At 55.0% G+C, this 20,584-nt stretch overlaps 1 protein-coding gene across 5 annotated transcripts in view; it reads right to left on the bottom strand.

Annotated features, from left to right (window-relative positions):
- The window catches only part of PRKCZ (protein kinase C zeta), a 148,621-nt gene that overhangs the window by 17,513 nt on the left and 110,524 nt on the right, over positions 1–20,584 (bottom strand). For all 5 annotated transcript variants that reach the window (XM_050786139.1, XM_050786142.1, XM_050786140.1 and 2 more), the window contains one exon: positions 15,598–15,695. In XM_050786139.1, coding sequence (XP_050642096.1) covers positions 15,598–15,695 — 98 coding nt within the window. The remainder of the gene's footprint in view (positions 1–15,597; positions 15,696–20,584) is intronic.

Below are 20,584 nucleotides of genomic sequence, written 5' to 3'. Positions count from 1 at the left end.
CCGGGTGGGGCGGCCTAAGGCCTGGTTTCATCGTTGTGAGGCTGAGGAGTCCGCCAGCCCTTCAAGGGGACAAGCTGGGGTCAGGGTGAGGCCAGGCGGGAAGTGGCCTCCTGGTTTCGCAGACGTGATCGTATGATTTTAAAAGACCTGCGGACGTCATCAGGACCACGCAGGCCCTTCCTGTCGCAGGGACTGGGCCACGTGGTTTCTCTTCCTAATAAGGTCTTTCCTACATTTCATGAGACTCAATTTTCAAAATTAAATTCCCACACAATCTCCCAGAAATACCCTGTGGCGGGCACCTTGTGGGTTTTTAGGTCAGTGGCTCCTCTGGCACCTGAATTGTTTATTTCCTTCGGACCGGTGGCTGCTCCTGGCTGCCCCTCGTGGAGCAGAGAGTGGACGAGGGACGTGTGTGGCGAATCTGCCCGTTTCCCTTGATCCCATGCAAGCTCCCACACCATCGCCACTGTTACACCTCAAGGCACCTGTCCCTGCTCCTGCCCTCCATGAGCTCCCAGAATTAAGCCAGAGAGGACAGGGGCCAGTTTACACAGGGCAGGTGAACTGGCTGCAAATCATCTGCGAAGTTTCTGATTGGAAACAAACTCCTAAAAATCAAAAGAGCCCTGGGCCCCGAGTGCAGAGCTGGAGAGACGTCCACCTGGCCAGTCCGTCCACCTGGCCAGTCCAGCATCCGGAAGAACAAGCCGTGCCTTTGGAGAGCGGCTGGAGAAGGGAGCAGCTGGGAAAGGGAGCAGCTGGGAAAGGGAGCGGCTGGGAAAGGGAGCAGCTGGGGAGGGAGTTGCTAACAGAGACCCTGTGGCCCGCAAAGCCAAAAATGTTTACTCTCGGGCCTTTCAAGAAAAAGTTTGCCAATCCCCGGTATTATAAACAAAATGGGAATGACAGAAAGAGCAGCTCTGAGGGTGCCCTCGGTGTGCAGGAGCGTCCTCAGTGCATCCACAGAGGGACTCGTTCAGTAGTGTCAACCTCACGGGAAGGAAGCTGCATGAAGGCCGCCAACCCCTGGAGCCCACGTGTGACCTAAGAGCTGGTCAGAAAGCTTTTTGTTGTTGTTAAAATCATAAATTTTATATTATAAAAAAAGTAAAGAAGAAAAATAAAAGTTTTAATTTTACCTTCAAAAAAAGTTTTACATTGGATAAAAAGAATTACTTTTTTTAAAAATTATACTTTAAATTACACTTTAAGGAAGTGCAAACACATATGCCATGGAGGTTTCCTGAACCCATCAACCCGTCATCTACATTAGGTATTTCTCCTAATGCTCTCCCTCCCTAGCTCCCCACCCCCCGACAGGTCCCGGTGTGTGATGTTCCCCTCCCCGTGTCCATGTGTTCTCATTGTTCAACTCTCACTTATGAGTGAGAACCATGCGGTGTTTGTTTTTTTGTTCCTGTGTTAGTTTGCTGAGAATGATGGTTTCCAGCTTCGCCCGTGTGCCTGCAGGGGACATGAACCCATCCTTTTTTATGGCTGCATAGTATTTCATGTGTCACGTTTTCTTCATCCAGTCTATCACTGATGGGCATCTGGGTTGGTTCCAAGTCTTTGCTATTGTGGACAGTGCTCATCGGCTTTTTTCATGATTTTATCATCTACATCTGTAACACCCATCAACATGACTATGTTGCATCCAAAAACCTTGGTTAGGATCCTTCGAATGATATCAGATCTAACATATGGGCAAGCATGGCCAAGATGTGCATGGTCATATACAGTTGGTCCACACCTACACCAGGAGGCAGCTTCGGTGTGCGCCACAATTAGGGGTTCCTTCCTTCCAGTGAGGCTGTCGTACACCTGTCTCCTGGCCTGTGGGCTGCAGCCAGGCCCGCCCGTGCCCCCTGCTTGCCGCCCAGCCCGCAGGCCAGTGCCACCCAGACGGCCTGAGGCCCAGCGCGGCCTGGAGCAGCAGGGCGCCCAGGCCTCAGCCATGAGTCCTCAGCATGTCAGCGGCCAGTGCCTACGACTGGGCGGAGACAAGAGCCACCGGTCAGAAAGCTTTAAGAAAGGATTTATTCAAAACCCTTAGAGCGCCTGGGTGCGGTGGCTCACGCCTGTAATCCCAGCATTCTGGGAGGCCAAGGCTGGAGCAGACCACCTGAGGTTAGGAATTCAAGACCATCCTGGCCAACATGGTGAAATCCCGGTCTCTACTAAAGATACAAAAATTACCCAGGGCTGGTGGTGCGCACCTGTAACCCCAGCTACTCGGGAGGCTGAGGCTGGAGAATCGCCTGAACCCAGGAGGTGGAGGCTGCAGTGAGCTGAGACTGTGCCACTGCACTCCAGCCTGGGCAACAGAGCAAGACTCCGTCGCAAAGAATACAACAAAAATACAAAAAAACACAAAAACCCTTAGGGTGACTTCACCGCACATTTTTTGCCACCAGGAGTTACACGCCCCAAAGGGTGCTAGACCCTTCTGCCCGTCCCCTGAGAGAGGAGCCACGTTCACCCCCACAGTGCTGCTGCCGTGTGCCTGGGAAGGGCCTCCACGGCCTCTGTGGGTTCATTCTGACTTTAAGCTATCACGGCCCATAGGACAGGGACAAAGCCAGCTCCATTTCCAGAGAAAATAAAGAAATACGTGAACTCTAGAGAAAAGCATCAGTACGATGCCTCAGGAGCCTGAGATAATTTGGGGGACGTTTCAACCCTCAGAGAGGGAGAGGTGCAGGCCGTTTCCTCTTCCTCTCCGGAGAAAAGCCCATCGTGGGAACGGCGCTGAGAGCCATTTCCCTCTGCCCCAGGCCTGGGACCCAGGCAGCTTGCTGAGAAAGGAATTTATTTAATTTACAACTGCTCAAGCAGCAATGATGGTGGGCTTTTTTGTCTACAGAAAAACCTTAATGCTACTTCTGACATTTCTTCAGAGCAAAAAATCCACCAGGACAATCTGGTGTCAATTCACTCTGAAGGCGACTCGGCGTGATGCAAGCTGAACCGGCTGCTGACAAAACACCTGGGACCGCAGCTGAGCGAGCTCCGAGCCCACTCCTCTCCTCACGCTGGTGGTGTGCACCTGTAATCCACGTAGGCACCGTCCTGCGTACAGGCTCTCAGGCAGGGGCGCAAGGCCAGGCCACGGGGCGTGTGTGGCTTCACCCATTAGTCCCTCGGTGACACGCACAGTCCTGACCCCAAGGGACACTGGGAAGTACGGCCTGGTGGGGGCTCAGGCTGCCCCTCCGTGTACCAGTAGCCACACTCGCCATGTCGTGGCCTGATCTGGGCTGGGGATGCCCCTCCCTGTCCTGGCAGCCATGCTCCTCCCATGTTTGCAAGGGGAGAGGAGCAACCAGAGCCCAGGTGGGAGGCGGGACGCGGGATGCACGAGACTCGTGCCCTCAGAGATGTTTTTTTTTTTTTTTTTTTTTTTTTTTTTTTTTTTTTTTTTTTTTTTTTTTTTGAGACGGAGTCTCGCTCTGTCACCCAGGCTGGAGTGCAGTGGCCGGATCTCGACTCACTGCAAGCTCCGCCTCCCGGGTTTACGCCATTCTCCTGCCTCAGCCTCCCGAGTAGCTGGGACTACAGGCGCCCGCCAACACGCCCGGCTAGTTTTTTTTTTGTATTTTTTTTAGTAGCGACGGGGTTTCACCGTGTTAGCCAGGATGGTCTCGATCTCCTGACCTCGTGATCCGCCCGTCTCGGCCTCCCAAAGTGCTGGGATTACAGGCTTGAGCCACCGCGCCCGGCCAGAGATGTTTTTTTGAGACAGGATCTCGCTCTGTCACCCAGGCTGGAGTGCAGTGGCGTGATCATGGCTCACTGCAGCCTCAACCTCTCAGGCTCAGGCAATTCTCCCACTTTGGCCTCGTGAGGAGCTGGGACCACAGGCTCACACCACCACCGTCAGCGAATTTTAAAATTTTTTATAGAGACGGGATCTCGAGATATTTCCCAGGCTGGTCTTGAATCCCTGGCCTCAAGTGATCCTCTGGACTCAGCCTCCCAAAGGGCTGGGATTACAGGTATAAACCACTGCACCTGCCTGTCCGCAATACTTAATCAAATATGCAAACATGAAGTATGCCAGCGAAAATGGATTCATCAACAACCAAAGACAAAGTGCAGCTCTCAGGAACTAGGCGAGACGCCGACTGCAGCCGGATCCAGTCCCTGACCCTGCCCTGGAACCCGCACCATCCAACAGACGTGGGAAGTGGAGGGACGGCAGCTGCAGGGGGATGCTGGAAGCTCACAAAACCTCCCGGCTGCAGCCAGGGGCTCCAGGAAGCTCAAAAACCTCCTAGGAGGTGAGCCCCGTCCTCGCTGCCGCCCCTTCTCGCCACTCCCCCCACCCTCTCCAGAAATGCGAAGTGCTGGCTCAGAGGGAAGAACCGGAGGCACAGGAGACGCCGCTCTGAGAGTCAAGAAGTAACCAGATGGGTCCGGGCCAGCTGCCACCATGTGTGTACAGAAAGTTCTGGTGGAACGCAGCCACACGCATCCCTTCACACAGTGTCTGAGGCTGCTTCTGTGCTAGAACGCATAGTTGCCACAGAGGCCGCACGGCCCACAAAGGTGGAAATATTTACTGCCTGACCCTTTAAGGCAACCTTTGCTGACCCCTGGTGTGGCCCTCAGTAAGCGTCAGGGGCCACTCCGAGTCCCTCTGTGTTAACGCACATGACTGCATCACCAGAAAGTAAGTTTCAGCCCTTGCCGTTTTACAGATGGGGAAGCCGAGGCATAGACAGGTTGGGGGACGTTCTCCGGCTCACACAGCTCCCGGCTTGTCAGACCCAACATCAGACGACTTGGGCAGGCCCAGAACCCTCAATTGGAAACCCCACTTTCAGGTCCTGTCCCCGCCTCACAGCGGACACCATAGCGGTGACAGAGCTGCCCCCAGAGAGAGAAGGCCAAGGGTCACCTGAGTTCAAGGAACAGGAGAGGAGAACGAAGGAGATAAGCAGAGGGGCCACAGAGGCGGGTGTGGCCGCGGCACCGTCAACACAGGGCATGCTGGAAAATCAGATTCCTGACTCGGAGAGCAGGACGGACATTAAAGTTCTGAGGAAGACACCAGCAGATGAGGAAAGGCGGTAAAGCTCAATCAACAGAAGGATTTTACTTCGTCCAAAGAAATCTACTGGTGGGGATGCTGGCAGGCCTTGGATTTCTCCATCAAGGATAAAATGCCAGAACATGCCCGGGAAATGCACTCGAGCCCTGGAAGGCAAACATGGGTGTCCGCAACACGAAAGGACACGTGGGAGGCAGCCCCTCACCTTCCCGGAGCCAGGAGACACGGCCTGGGGTGAAGCTGAGCAGAGGAGAAGGCAAGGCAGGGTGCAGCCGTGGAACTGGGTGAGAACACCCCGCCTCTGAAGGGTAAGGCTCACATCACGAAAGCCGGGGCAGAGCGAGGCAGCTGCCCTCCATGACACCCAAGGCCCACCAATCACACACGGATCCCACCAAGAGGTAATACCAATGCGATTTAGAATGTTCCTGGGAATTTAAAAATCAGGAAAATTTAAAAATCCAATGAAACTTGCACAGGAAAAGGAAGCTAGAGATCAGACGCAGAGTGTGCAGGGAACTCTCATCATTTTAGGCCGCCTCGGCATCCATTCTGAATCTAAGTTGGACTTACTCCCACCAGAAGCAGGGCTGTCACCTTGAGTTTCCAGTTCCACATCCTCCCATTCCTCGAGCTGGCCCACCCAGACACCCGCCCTATGCAACTGGCCCCAGTGACCTCCCTGCAGCCCCGCTGATGCCATGCCCCACAGTCACAGTGCGGCCCCACCATGGAGCCCCCCACAGTCACAGTGCGGCCACACCACGGAGTCCCCCCACAGTCACAGCGCGGCCACACCGTGGAGTCCCCCCCACAGTCACAGCGCGGCCACACCACGGAGTCCCCCCACAGTCACAGCGCGGCCCCACCATGGAGTCCCCCACAGTCACAGCACGGCCCCACCATGGAGTCCCCCCACAGTCACAGCACGGCCACACCATGGAGTCCCTCCACAGTCACAGCACGGCCACACCACGGAGTCTCTCCACAGTCACAGCGCGGCCCCACCGTGGAGTCCCCCACAGTCACAGTGCGGCCCCACCACGGAGTCCCCCCACAGTCACAGCGCGGCCCCCCCCCCCCACAGTCACAGCGCGGCCCCACCACGGAGTCCCCCCACAGTTACAGCGCGGCCCCACCATGGAGTCCCCCCATAGTCACAGCGCGGCCCCACCATGGAGTCCCCCACAGTCACAGCGCGGCCCCACGGGGCTCAGGCCTGCTTGCTTTCAGTCCACCAGTTAAAACTTCCCATGGGAAACCTGTGTGCAGAACACCCTGGATGCAATAAAGGGTTGGCCCAGGGGTCCCTGTCTCTCTCTCTTTATGCTCCCTGGACTCCCAGCAGGTTGCGTATCCCCAAGGCCTGTAGGTGATAAAAGTTGTGTTTCCATCCTGTGTCTCTCTTGATCACTGGAGCAGTAGCTCTCTGTCCTAAATATTCTAAATTAAAACAGTATGAATATCAACAACAAAAACAATCCTAAATAAAATATCAGCAAATTGAATTCAGAAGCACATTAACAAAGTAACACACTAAGACAGGGCACAGTTTTCCCCAGGAATCTAAGGATGGTTCAATACCAGCAGCTACATTACGATGACACCATTCACTCCAGGAGGCCCTAAGGAGCAAAAATCATTAACAATGATCTCCACAAATGGCGAGGAAGCCTCTGAACAACTTTCAGTGTTTTTTCTGGATAGCAAAATAGAAATGGATAGAAAGTCCCTTAACACGACAAGTCACACCTCTGTATGCAGTTATCGGTCATCTTCTCTTAGCTTCACGCTGCTGCTCAGCCTTTCTAGAACCTTCTCCCAGTGGCTGGGGCTGAGAGGCTGTATCATTGCCAGGGCCTTTGCCAGCAGAAGGTGTCCTCAGAGACCAGATGACGGGCCCAGGAACTGGGAGGGTCCATTCCCATCTCCAACAGCTCAGGCAGGGGCAGCTCCTCTATGGGCTCCAGAACCCAATTTGGTGACTGCAGGCAGAGGCCCTGTCTCTCCTCTCCCCTGTGGCCCTCCCAACACCCTTTGCCCATGCCAGGGCAAATGCTGCCTGTCTGAGATGGGTAAATGGTTCGGTTCTGCCTTGAGGATGGCACTGTCCTTCCGGTGCAAAGTGTTCCAGCTGTGGTCAGAAATAGGACAGGGCTGCCTGCTGTCGACGTCACCCCAGTGAGGCAGGTGCTGGCCACTGTCATCAGAGAGGAGGATGAACAGAAGCAGCACAACCCGGGTGCAGCGGCTGAGGCGGGTGATGCTGCCCCACCTGGAGATGTCAACCCTGTGCATCCAAAGCCCCAGAAAACCACCTGAAACTTACTACAAGGAGAGAACTCAGCAGCCTTGGGGCCCACAATTACCACGCAGAGACCAAGCTGCCTGCCGCTGGATGCTCTGAGGGAAGAAAAAGACCTAGTTTATAACAGAAACAAGAGACGAAACACTCAAGACAAAATTAAACAAGGAAGTGGCCGGGCACGATGGCTCACGCCTGAAATCCCAGCACTTTGGGAAGCTGAGGAGGGAGAATCGCTTGAGCCCAGGAGTTTGAGACTGGACTAGGCAACATAGCAAGACCCCCATCTCTAATAATAATAATAATAATAATAATAATAATAAGACACGGAAGTGAAAAAAATGACATGAAGACTTCAAGAGTCTCTGGAAAGAGGATTTGAGTGAATGAAAAGGTAAACTGGGTTCCTGAACGGGAAGATCCAACACTAGAAGGATGTCAGTTTCTCCCCAGGTAATGTGTAAACTGAACAAATCCCAATGAAAATGCCAGTTTCGGGCCAGGTGCGGTGGCTCACACCTGTAATCTCAGAACTTTGAGAGGCTGAGGCAGGCGGATCACTTGAGGTCGGGAGTTTGAGACCAGCCTGGCCAACAGCAAAACCCCGTCTCTACTAAAAATACAAAGATTAGCTGGGTGTGGTGTCAGGGGCCTGTAATCCCAGCTACTTGGGGGGTTGAGGCATGAGAACTGCTTGACCCCAGGGGGCGGAGGTTGAAGTGAGCCAAGATTGTGCCACTGCATTCCAGCCTGGGTGACAGAGCAAGACCCCGTCCCCCTCTCCCCCAAACAAAGAAAGAAAAAAAGAAAAGAAAATGCCAGTTTATTTTTCTTTCTGGAGGCAGACAGGTTGATTATAAAGTCCACATGGAAAAATAAACACGAGAAAAGGAAAAACAAGAGGCAAAACCGTCCAGATGGTGACGCTGCTTAGTCCAGGGTATTTGGGGTGTGGACGAAGGTTCTTTCCTGCATGTTAAAATGGGACACAGGTTTAGAAAGAAGCTCTTCTTTCATGTGGTCTCTGTTGTCATCTAGTAGTTAAGCAGCAAAGGCACAATTTCAGGATTGGTCCCGAAAGTTCCTTCAACTAAGGAGACCCCAGGCGGCTCCACGGCTGTCAGCCCATCCCTGCCCACCCTGGGGACCATGCAGGGCGCAGTGGCATGGGACGTTCAGGTCTGGATGGAGAGGAGGAGACGCCATGACCTCGTCTCTGCTGACTGCTGGCAAAATCATCTCCAAGCCTGGCAGTGGAGGTCCCCTGGTCCTAATATGACCCCGCATGGCAATGACACCCAGCCCCCGACCTGTTCTAAGAGTGGCCGGTGCCTCCTGATTAGAAACGAACAACGCATCCCTTTCTCCCGTGTTCTGCACAGCGCCGCGTGGCCTGCGACACCACATCAGGAAACAGCAGGGCCCCCTGTGCGTTGCAGGTATGTCCTGGGGGTCCCCGAGGGCCCCTGACTGCCCAGGGCTCTGGGATGGTTCACGTGCAGCTGTCCACAGTGTCCCGAAGACTGCAGGACGCCCTCGCAATGCAAAAGGCAAACCAAACCCCGGGCTCCTGCCAGGCCCCCGATGCTGGGAAGAGCCCCTTCTCCCATGCACAGCCTGGTGGGGGCCACGGGCCCGAGCGTCCTGCTCTGGAAGTGCCACGGTTTAGGGTGGCACTTTTACCATTTTAGGCAACCCCGATGAAAAGTGAGCAAAGCAGGGGCTGCTGAGCCGTCACCGTGTGTCGGGAGAACAAAGGCTGAGGCGGCTGCGCCCACGCCGGGCCCTGCGGGTGTCAGTCAGCATCTGCTCCTTCTGTGCTGAGCTCTCGTGACTCCAGCACACGGATGGGTTTTGAAAGGGAGGTGACTCATGTTCGAGAGGCACCTGCCCTTCCCAAGGTCGTGGCCGAGGCTGTCCCTGCTGTGGCACCCACTGAGCCCGTCCCTCTACTGCCCGCACCCCACGGCGGCGCCTCCTCCTGCAGCCCTGAGGAGGCAGCACCCCAGGGTCGGACCCCGTCGCACCCTCACCTCTTTCTCACACACCCACAACCACCCCCCAGGGGCATCTGCACCCCAGGCCACGGCTGTCTGTGTAGATACAGGGTATGGTTTGTCCATAAAGCAGGTGTTTATTGTGTCTTAAAAATGCGAATGAATTGTTTCTCTCCACCTGTACACACGAGGTGAGATTAATGTTGAACTGTAACATTCAGGGATTCCTGTAGCCACCCAGTGGACACGAACATGGCCAGTCCCCGAGTCCTCCACGTCCAGGCTGGCGCCGCCCTATGCCTGTCTGGCCAGCACTGCCCTGACTTCTGGGAACCGGGGCGACTCCCCCACATGGGGACAGGCCCCTCCTCCCCACCCCCTAAGGCCTCCCTCCAGGCCATGACAAGCCCAGCAGGTCCCTCTAGCTTCTGTGGCCCAGACCCTACTCCCCACACGAGTGCTTGCTCAACACCAGCACTGCACTGAGAATCCCCGGGGCCTCTGCATCCCGGGGCCTCTTGGCCAAGTCCAGCTTCTAAAGCCCCCTGGCACCTTCAGGCCTGGTTTTCTCCCGTCCCTGACACACACCATTGCCCTTGTCCTTCCCACAGGCCTGTCCCCTATGAGCCCCTCCTATGTGACCCAACCCCCGCCTGCCCCCTTCTCTCCACGCAGTCCCACTCTGCTCCCAGCGGGCCCTCTCCGGGTGCCACGCCTCCTGACGCTGGTGACCGATTCCGGGGACGTCACTCTCTGCTGTTAGCAAAGCTGTCTCCCTCTCCAGAGCTTCGGGCAGGTTTCAAAGCATAATTGATAAAGAAACACACACGCGCGCGCGCGCGCACACACACACACACACACACACACGCACACACACGCACACGCACACACACACATGCACACGCACACACGCACACACACACACGCACACACGCACACACACACATGCACACGCACACACGCGCGCACACACACACGCACACACACGCGCACACACACACGCGCACACACACATGCGCGCACACACACACGCACAGTGCTAGGCGAGGTGCTTTTCACGTCTAGAAGTCACTTTGACCCAGAAGAACTTACTCAAGTGTCTAAGTCAGTGCACGGCCTGAGAAGTGCTTCCACAGATAAGCAAGGGTGTGTGTGTGTTCTTTTTAAAGAAACACATTCTGAGTGTGAATGAATGTAAAATAATCAACCGTGGCAAACAGTAAGAGGTTTTATTTTAGGACAGCGAGTGAACGGGCATATTTTAGGGGTAGTTTGCTCACCTACCATCTGAGATCACTGTGCCTTAGAAAGTGTCCTCAGACTCCAGTTGAATGGGGCGGGGGACACTGAAAGTAGTCATTTCAGCTAAATCTCTAGTTACCCGGTTTTCCTGAAATAGCTTAAACTGAAGCGATTTCTCGTTCTGGAGATTTTATGGCTCATTTAATTTTGGCTGCTGTTTGGAAACGGTGGGCTGTCTGTGTAGATACAGGGTATGGTTTGTCCATAAAGCAGGTGTTTATTGTGTTTTAAAAATGCGAATGAATTGTTTCTCTCCACCTGTACACACGAGGTGAGATTAATGCTGAACTGTAACATTCAGGGATTCCCTGTAGCCACCCGGTGGACACGAACATGGCCAGCCAGAAGAGGCACAACCAGATCTGGGGTGGAAAGAAAGCGATTCTGATTCTTCCCCACTCACAGACCCTTTATGGGAACCAAACTTGCGAGGAAACCTCTGCAGTTTCATTTGCCAGGTATCCCCTGGATGTGGCCTGGGAGCTGTGAGGCCGCCCAGAGCGAATGGCTGTCCTGTCCTGCGTGTCACTCACCTGGCCCTCAGCAAGAGGCCCATGTGAAACCTCAGCTGGACGTTCCAGCAGAACCAATGCACAGAGAGAAAGCCCTGTAAAACCTGCAGTCACCTCCAGTGACCAGGGAGCAGAGGTGGAGCAGCCGAGCACACCCACCTGGGCCAGGCCAGACTTTTCCGCCACCCGGACGCATGGCCGCCTTGCTGAGGTTGGCTTTGCTTCATGTGGGTGTCTGGTGCTGTGCAGTCAGTGAGGATTTGTGGGCAGCTTTCACAGCCCCCCAGCTACTGGACTGAGGCAGCTGCCAGTCCTCCCCTCAACCCGGAGCTCACGCATGACACTACCTGTCTATTCGTTCAAAGACACCGTGCCAACGAGAAGAAAGGCCCTCACGATGAGGGAGCGGGTTCCCATGCGCCTGCCTTGCTGTAAATGGTTGAGTCCCAGCTTTACCAATCCTCACAGCAGCTGCAGGGGACAGGGGACAGGGGACAGGGCACAGGCATCCCTGCTGTTCTGTTTCCAGGGAGGAAACGGGGGTGCCGAGGGCCACGTGGTGTGGAGCTGCAGAGCTGACAGGCATGTGCGCCCGGACCTTGGCTGTGTTGCCGTCAGGAAAAACGGCAAAAGGCTTCGGAGCTGTCGCACACACGCTCTTCTTGGTTATCTGTTTCTATGGGGTCTTCTGGGGTTTCATCTTTCCAACTTGGTAAGATGCACGCAACCGACAACAGTGCAAGCAAGGCAGACGAGCAAACGAGGCCGGTCCGTGAAGGGCGACGGATTCTCGCTGGCCCCCACGCCAGTTCTGCTTCTCTCTGTAACTCTGCCTCAGCGCCCTGATCGCCCGTGTCTGTGCGGACTCTGAAGTCTCCTTTGAGCAGCTGGAACATCTTACTAGTCTTCAGGTTCACTAGAGTCACATACAATCTGACACATGTCCATCTCCTATTTGTGTGACAAACGATGTCACTTTTTTTTTTTAAGAGATTGTCATCTAATACCACTGCTGCTAAGTGCCAGGTGTCAACCAAATGCTGGGGACTGGAAAACAGACAGCACAGCCCCACTCTTTGGGAGTTCACTTCTCATGGGGGACACAGGTCTACAGTTGACCTTGGGGCTAAAGCAGGCTCCCAACAGCCGGGGCGACACTTGCGATCCTGACCAACCATATGTCAGATACTCTGGAAGTCACTGACAGATTCAGCTAACATAAAAACAGAGAGCCGGGCGCGGTGGCTCACGCCTGTAATCCCGGCACTTTGGGAGGCCGAGGCACGCGGATCACGAGGTCAGGAGATCGAGACCATCCTGGCTAACACAGTGAAACCTCGTCTCTACTAAAAATACAAAAAATTAGCCGGGCGTGGTGGCGGGCGCCTGTGGTCCCAGCTACTCGGGAGGCTGAGGCAGGAGAATGGCAGGAACCCGGGAGGCGGAGCTTGCAGTGAGCTGAGATCGCGCCACCGCACTCCAGCCTGGACGACAGAGTGAGACTCCGCCTCAAAAAAAAAAAGGGGGGCAAAAAACTTAGGCACGCATAGGGATTCTTCCCAAATGTGAATGCTGCGAACCAGACACCCCCCAGATGACAATTCTTTTTTTTTTTTTTTTTTTTTTTTTTTTGGACAGTGAGTGGTGCCGCTGTGGGGATCCCACAGACACCCCACAGATGACAATTCTTTAAGTTCGGGTTTACGCAGCTGGGAACCTGTGACTCAGGAGAAGGGTCCAAAGACACAAGTGCAGAAGGGGCTGTGCTTTGGGCCACTCGGCAAAGTGAGGGTGGGGTATCGGACCCCTTTTACATCTACATCCCTACAAGTTCACACAGGAAGACGAACCAAAGCCAAACAAAACCCTTCTTGGAACCTCACTATTCAGGAAGCGGAGGGGCACTGGGCTGCCTTCCCCGGGCGCATTCTGAAATCGCAAGGGATGGCAGGTGGGGCGGACAGAGGCCTGGAAAAGCGGTGGGAACGCAGAGAGGGAGGCATTGACTCGCTCCGGGAGGCAGGGGAGCAGGAGGAAAGGGGACAGAGCTGTCAGGCGTGGGCGCTGCGGGCGGGGGCGCCACGCTGGGGCCTGCGATGGGGCACTGGGGCCTGGTCACTACAAGCCTCGTCTACACGCACAGGAAGCTTGGAACTTACCCCAAAAGCAACTGGGGAGGAATCAGAGGAGCTTTGAGGCAGGAGAAAGATACTTGAGATCTGTGCTTCTCAAATATGGCCCAGGCCCAACGTGGGGAAGCCGACACTGGGGAGCCCTGGGGTCAGGTGGGGAGGGCGGGGGACCGTGAAGCACACTGAGGCGGCGGAAGCAGTCGGAAAACAGGAATCCTTGACCAGGGCAGCACCGCAGGCAGAGCAGGTCGGGGAACGGCTCTTCCGATAGGCAGACGGGTGGCTGCCGAGCACAGGCAAGGACAGGACCCTGAGGTCAGGAGAGCCGAGAGTGCAGCGGAGGAGCGCAAGCAGCCAGACGTACAGCTTAGAACCGGGCAGCAGAGAGTCACACCCAGGGCCTGGGACCGCTGTGCTCAGGAAGCCCGGCCCGCAAAGCTGGCCTGGAGCTGGGGCTGGGAATGTGAACTACAAACGGTTCCCTACACGGATATAAAATGCTTCTGCATGACCAGCAGGCAGAGTGGTGGACGCTGTAATCCCAGCCCAGCACTTTGGGAGGCTGAGGTGGGAGCCCAGGAGTTTGAGCCCAGCCTGGGTAACAGAGCAAGACCCTATCTTTATTTTATTTAAAAAAAAAAAAAAAAAAACTCTGGAGGCTGGGCACAGTGGCTCATGCCTGTAATCCCAGCCCTTTGGGAGGCTGCAGAGGGCAGATGGCTTGAGGTCAGGAGTTCAAGACCCGCCTGGCCAACACAGTGAAACCTCTGTTGCTACTAAAAATACAAAAATTAGCCAGATGTGGTGGCGGGTGCCTGTAATCCCAGCTACTTGGGAGGCTGAGGCAGGAGAATCGCATGAAGCCAGGAGGCGGTGACTGCAGTTAGCCGAGATGGTGCCCCTGAACTCCAGCCTGGGTGATAGAGTGAGACTCCATCAAAAACAAGAAGAACACATTAAAAAAAAAAAAAAAAGCCGTGCCCCAACTGTGTGTGCCTGAACAAGATGCCTCATGCTCCTGACGGTGAATTCAACGGTCACCTTGACTGGGCACGGGATGGGGATGCCCTGACAGCTGGCTACCCATGACTTCCGGGCATGCCTGTGAGGGTGCTTCTGGAATAATAAGCAGACGGCCCTCCCTGAAGTAGACGGGCATCGTCCAGGCCCCTGGGGGCGTGAAGAGAACAAGAAAGAGGAAGAAGGCTGTGTTTCCCTGACTACCGAGCTATCCACTTTCTGGCTCCCTTGCTCCTGGCTCTGAGGCCTTCAGACCCGGACTGGAATCGACCTCATCAGCTCCTGGCTCTCAGGCCTTCAAGCTGCGCCACTGGTTCTCCTGGGCCTCCAGCCTGCAGATGGTGGACTGTAGGATTTCTCAGCCTCCGTAATCCCATGAATCAGTATCTTACAATAAATCTCTTCACACACACACACACACACGCACACACACACGCACGCTCCTGGTTCTATTTCTCAGGAGAACCCTGACCAATGCGATGCTGAACAGCTGCTCTCCGCTGGGAGTCTGGAATCTCGGTTCGTGTGCAGCCTGCAGGGCCAGCCCATGACAAAAACCCTGAGTTGTCACAATTCATTGCTGGAGGAACTGGGAGAGGGCCTTTGGGAGGCTCGTGACTGGTTTCTTCCGGAATTTTCCCCATGTGCCTTTTTCCTTGGCCAAGTCTCCCTTATTCCTCCAGTGTAGTGGCCCAGCTGTGGCCCCAAGTGCGGCCATATGACTGATCCCAGGAGTCCTCCTAGCCAATCGTTGAACCTGGGGATGGGCTTGAGGACTCGATGCAGAACATACTCAACAACTCTTCAAATAAACAAATCAGGTAGGTCAAAGGCAACTGGCCCCCAGAATTTTAAACAGAGCATACATTTAATGTCCTAGATCACCAGCTTTCAAACGTATTCAAAGCCAAAGAATTCCAATACATATAAAGCTTGAAGATGAAGCTGTATGTACTTTAATAAGCACAGAAATCCACCTCTCTTGCTTACTTTCATAGCCCCAGCACCTGACCCACTGCCTGCACTGAGTGGGATACCTCCAATAAGTATTTTGTAAACAGAATTAAATAACTTAAGCTCAGATCATAAAATGTACTTAATATGACACCAACCAAGGAGAACAACAAAGAGAGTCTGCTGACCTGAAAACACCCATACAGCAACTGGGAGAACCTTACAGGTAACAGCTGACACATCACACCAGACTTAGCTTTTGTGCAGCTCAAATCTGAAATCTGCGGAGTATCAGAAACATCCTTCTTTTTCTTACCGACTTGTCGTCTGGAAGCAGGAATGTAATCCGACCAGGAAGGGGTTGCTGGATGCCTGCTCAAACACGTGCTTCTCTGTCTGTACCCAGTCAATATCCTGAAATAGAAACCAGGGAGTGGTAATGAGGCTCCTGAATGCTCCTCACAGACATCCTGGGCAAGGGGGAGGCAAGGGAGGAGTCTCTCTCCTCTGCTTTCAGGAAGATAATGCAGAGAGGAAAAGAAAACACCCATTAGGAACTGCATCACCACCACTGTCACCATCCACCCCACCTCTACGCCCACCACCACCACCACCACCATCGTCACTGTCACCATCACCACCACTGTCATCATCACCATCCACCCCACCTCTACCACCACCACCATCGTCACCGTCACCATCACTACCACTGTCATCGTCACCATCCACCCCACCTCTACCACCACCACCACCGTCACCATCACCATCACCACCACCATCATTGTCACCATCCACCCCACCTCTACCACCACCATCGTCACCGTCACCATCACTACCACTGTCATCGTCACCATCCACCCCACCTCTACCACCACCACCACCATCGTCACTGTCACCATCACCACCACTGTCATCGTCACCATCCACCCCACCTCTACCACCACCACCATCGTCACCGTCACCATCACTACCACTGTCATCGTCACCATCCACCCCACCTCTACCACCACCACCATCGTCACTGTCACCATCACCACCACTGTCATCATCACCATCCACCCCACCTCTACCACCACCACCATCGTCACTGTCACCACCACCACTGTCACCATCGTCCCCACCTCTACGCCACACCACCACCACCACCACCATCGTCACTGTCACCATCACCACCACTGTCATCACCATCCACCCCACCTCTACCACCACCACCATTGTCACCGTCACCATCACTACCACTGTCATCGTCACCATCCACCCCACCTCTACCACCACCACCACCGTCACTGTCACCATCACCACCACTGTCACCATCCACCCCACCTCTACGCCCACCACCACCACCACCACCGTCACTGTCACCATCACCACCGTCATCATCACCATCCACCCCACCTCTACCACCACCACCATCGTCACTGTCACCATCACCACCACTGTCACCGTCACCATCACCACTGTCATCGTCACCATCCACCCCACCTCTACCACCACCACCGTCACCGTCACCATCACCACCGCCATCATCGTCACTGTCACCATCACCACCACTGTCATCATCATCACCATCCGCCCCACCTCTACCCCCCCCACCATGGTCACTGTCACCATCACTGTCATCATTGTCACCATCCACCCCACCTCCACCCCCCCACCATGGTCACTGTCACCATCACTGTCATCATTGTCACCATCCACCCCACCTCCACCCCATCATCGTCACTGTCACCATCACCGTCATCGTCACCATCCACCCCACCTCCACCTCCCACTACCATCACTGTCATCATCACTGTCATCACCATCCACCCGCCACCACCATCACTGTCACTGTCATCTTCACCACTAGTCATCACCGTCATCGTCATCACCACCACCGTCATCACCATCTGCATCATCACTGTCATTGCCATCACCATCACCATTGTCACCATCCACCTCACCTCCACCCCATCACTGTCACCATCATTGTCACTGTCACCATCACCATCAACCCCACCTCCACCATCATCACTGTCACCATCACCATTGTCACCATCCACCCCACCTCTATCATCGTCACTGTCACCATCACCATCATTGTCACCATCCACCCCACCTCTACCACCACCGTCACTGTCACCATCACCATCATTGTCACCATCCACCTCACCTCTACCACCACCATCACTGTCACTGTCACCATCACTACCATCACCATCCACCCCACCTCCACCCCCCATTGTCACTGTCACCATCACCATCATCGTCATCATCATCCACCTTACCTCCCCACCATCATCGTCACTGTCACCATCACTGTCATCATCGTCACCATCCAGCCCACCTCCACCCCCCACCACCGTCACTGTCAGCATCACTGTCATGGTCGCCATCTACCCGCCACCATCATCACTGTCACTGTCACCATCACCTTTACCACTAGTCATTACCATCATCGTCATCACCATCACCACTGTCATCACCACCATCATCACCACCGTCACCATCAATGTCAACACTACCACCACCATGACCGTCATCACCATCAATCACCATCATCACCACCATCACCACTGTCATCATCCACCCCCAACTCCACCCCCCATCGTCACTGTCACCATCACCTTCATCACCATCAATCACCATCATCACCACCACCATCATCATCACAACTGTCATTGTCATCACCACTGCCATCATCATCACCATCTCCATCATCACTGTCATCATCACCACCAATGTCATCACCACCACCGTCATCAATGTCAACACTACCACCACCATGACCGTCATCACCATCACATCATCACCACCATCAGCATCTTCATCACCACCACCACCGTCACCATCACGTCATCACCACTGCCATCATCACCATCATCATCACCACTGCCATCATCACCATCATCACCGTCCTCACCATCACTGTCTTCACCATCACCATCACCACCATCTTCACCACGATCACCAAAGCTACCAGCTCTGGTTGTATGCTGGCCTCTGGTGGTATGCTGGCCTCTGGCCTCCGGGCTTTGCCCTAACAGTTCCGGGAGGCAGGTATTATCTCCAGTTAGGACACAAGGAAACTGAGGTGGAGGGCTAAGAGGATTCCCCAAGGTCCCAGTGCCACTGAGTGATAAGCCTGGGACAAGCCCACACCCATCGCCAGAGCACTAGCTCCCGCCACAGGGCTGTCACCCTCCCAATGAACTCCTCCATGCTGGAATTCAGCAAAATGCTGCAAGGTCAAAGGCAACTTTAGAGTCACAAAGATCCAACAGCTTGGTCTCATCTTGACCCCAGAAAGTAGGCTGGAAAAGGTTTCCATATCTTCCTAGGTCAACCCCTTGTCTTCACGGTTAGAAAAATGACAGTGAAAGAAATGCATCCCAAATAGGCTGGAGTACAGGGGTGTGATCACTGCTCACTGCAGCCTTGACCTCTGGAGCTCCAGCAATCCTCCCACTTCAGCCTCCAGAGGAGCTGGGACCACAGATACACACCACACTCAGCAATTTTATTTTTTGCAGAGGCAGGGTCTTACTGTGTTGCCTGCCCCTACCCCTGGAAGTTTTGTGGAAACAAATCAGCAAACCATTAGGATCTATTTAGCCTCTGAGACTGTATCATTCCTCCTCAGCGCCCTCCTTCTCGAGGCTCGGTCCTCGGCCACCCTCCCTTCTCTCCGGAGGCAGATCCAATGGAGGGGCTTCGAGTCCCATCTTTCCACGCCGAGAGCTCCTGGCCCGGCCTCTCCCTGAGTTGCAGACCTGCCCCCTGATGGCTGCTCAACATGTGCACCCAGGCATCTCACGCCACCCCAGGCCACAAGCCAAGCTCCTCGCCAGCCTGCATCTCCTCCCACCTCCAGTGGCTGAAAACCCAGAGGGTCAGCGGTGACTCCTCCACCCCTCACCTGCCACCACCCGCGCCCCAGTGGCCCTCACCAGCAGCACCCACCCACTGGGGCCCCGCAGGGACGTCGGCGTTGGGATCACGACCCACTGGAGCCCCGCAGGGACGTCGGCGTTGGGATCACGACCCACTGGAGCCCCGCAGGGATGTCGGCGTTGGGATCACGACCCACTGGGGCCCCGCCGGGACGTCGGCGTTGGGATCACGACCCACTGGGGCCCCGCGGGGACGTCGGCGTTGGGATCACGACCCACTGGGGCCCCGCCGGGACGTCGGCGTTGGGATCACGACCCACTGGGGCCCCGCAGGGACGTCGGCGCTGGGATCACGACCCACTGGGGCCCCGCGGGGACGTCGGCGCTGGGATCATGACCCACATATTACTCAGCACCCAAACTGAGTGGAACCTCCCGGAGGCAGCACTGCTGAGTTCAAGGCACATCTGGCCCTGCGTGGGGCCGGTGCTGCAGAATTGGTGGGAAGGGGCTTGCCAGTGACTCCCGGGGGAACAAGAAGCAAGCCTAGCCCGAGTTCAGTCTCTTTGTGAGGAGAAAGAAATTTCTAGAAACCATCCAAGCATTCAACAACTCCTAGAATCAGGTTCTTCTCAAAAGACAACCTCAGAGTCCCCACCTCGGCATCCTGGCCCACAGGGGATGATTTCAAGACAGACCAAAACTGCAGCAGCGACTCTTCCTAATGCCTTTTCTCAGAGTCCTGCAAACTCGCTCTCATACATGGCATTAACTGCCAGCTGGCCGGGGTGTGCTGCAAAGAGGGTTGGAATCCTCTTCTGTGGCCACTGGCCAGCAGTGGGGCCGTCAGCAGGGCACCACACCTCTCAGGGCCTCCGTTCCTCGGCACAGGGCATGGATGCTGCCACTCAATTGTGAGTTCTGCACCCAGGGACGAGGGGCCGGTTGGACAGCCTGTGTACTGCACAGACACACCCTGCTGGGAGGCAGAGCCTGTAGAGGCTCAGTCCCAGCCCCAGTTCTGCCTCCCAGCCCCGAGCCTGGCTGGTGGGGAGGGAGCCCCTCTGTGGCCCATCGGGGCTCGATGAGCACCCAGTTGTCTTCTGTGCTAGCAGCACTTGGTGACAACGGCATTACTGCCACCTACACATCGGCCTTTTTTCTGCTCCTGAGAGACACAACCTGCATTCAGGTATGAAAGCAGAAGGCCAAAAATACCAGAAGCCGACAAGTGCACGAAAGATGCTGAACATCGCCAGTCATTAAAGAAATGTCAGTCAAAGCCACAGCTGCACACTCATTAGGACGGAGGTCATCCAAATAACGTGCATGGCTGAAAACCTGCAGAAACAGGCCCGTGCGCTGCTGGCGGGGAGGTGAAACGGTGGCTGCGAGGGAAACAGCCTGGTAGGTCCCCATCACCTGAACAGA

The sequence above is a fragment of the Macaca thibetana genome, chromosome 1 (genome assembly GCF_024542745.1).
Source record: "Macaca thibetana thibetana isolate TM-01 chromosome 1, ASM2454274v1, whole genome shotgun sequence".
NCBI lineage: Eukaryota > Metazoa > Chordata > Mammalia > Primates > Cercopithecidae > Macaca > Macaca thibetana.
The sequence above is the reverse complement of the archived record's forward strand: the minus strand, read 5'-3'. Positions and strand labels throughout refer to the sequence as shown.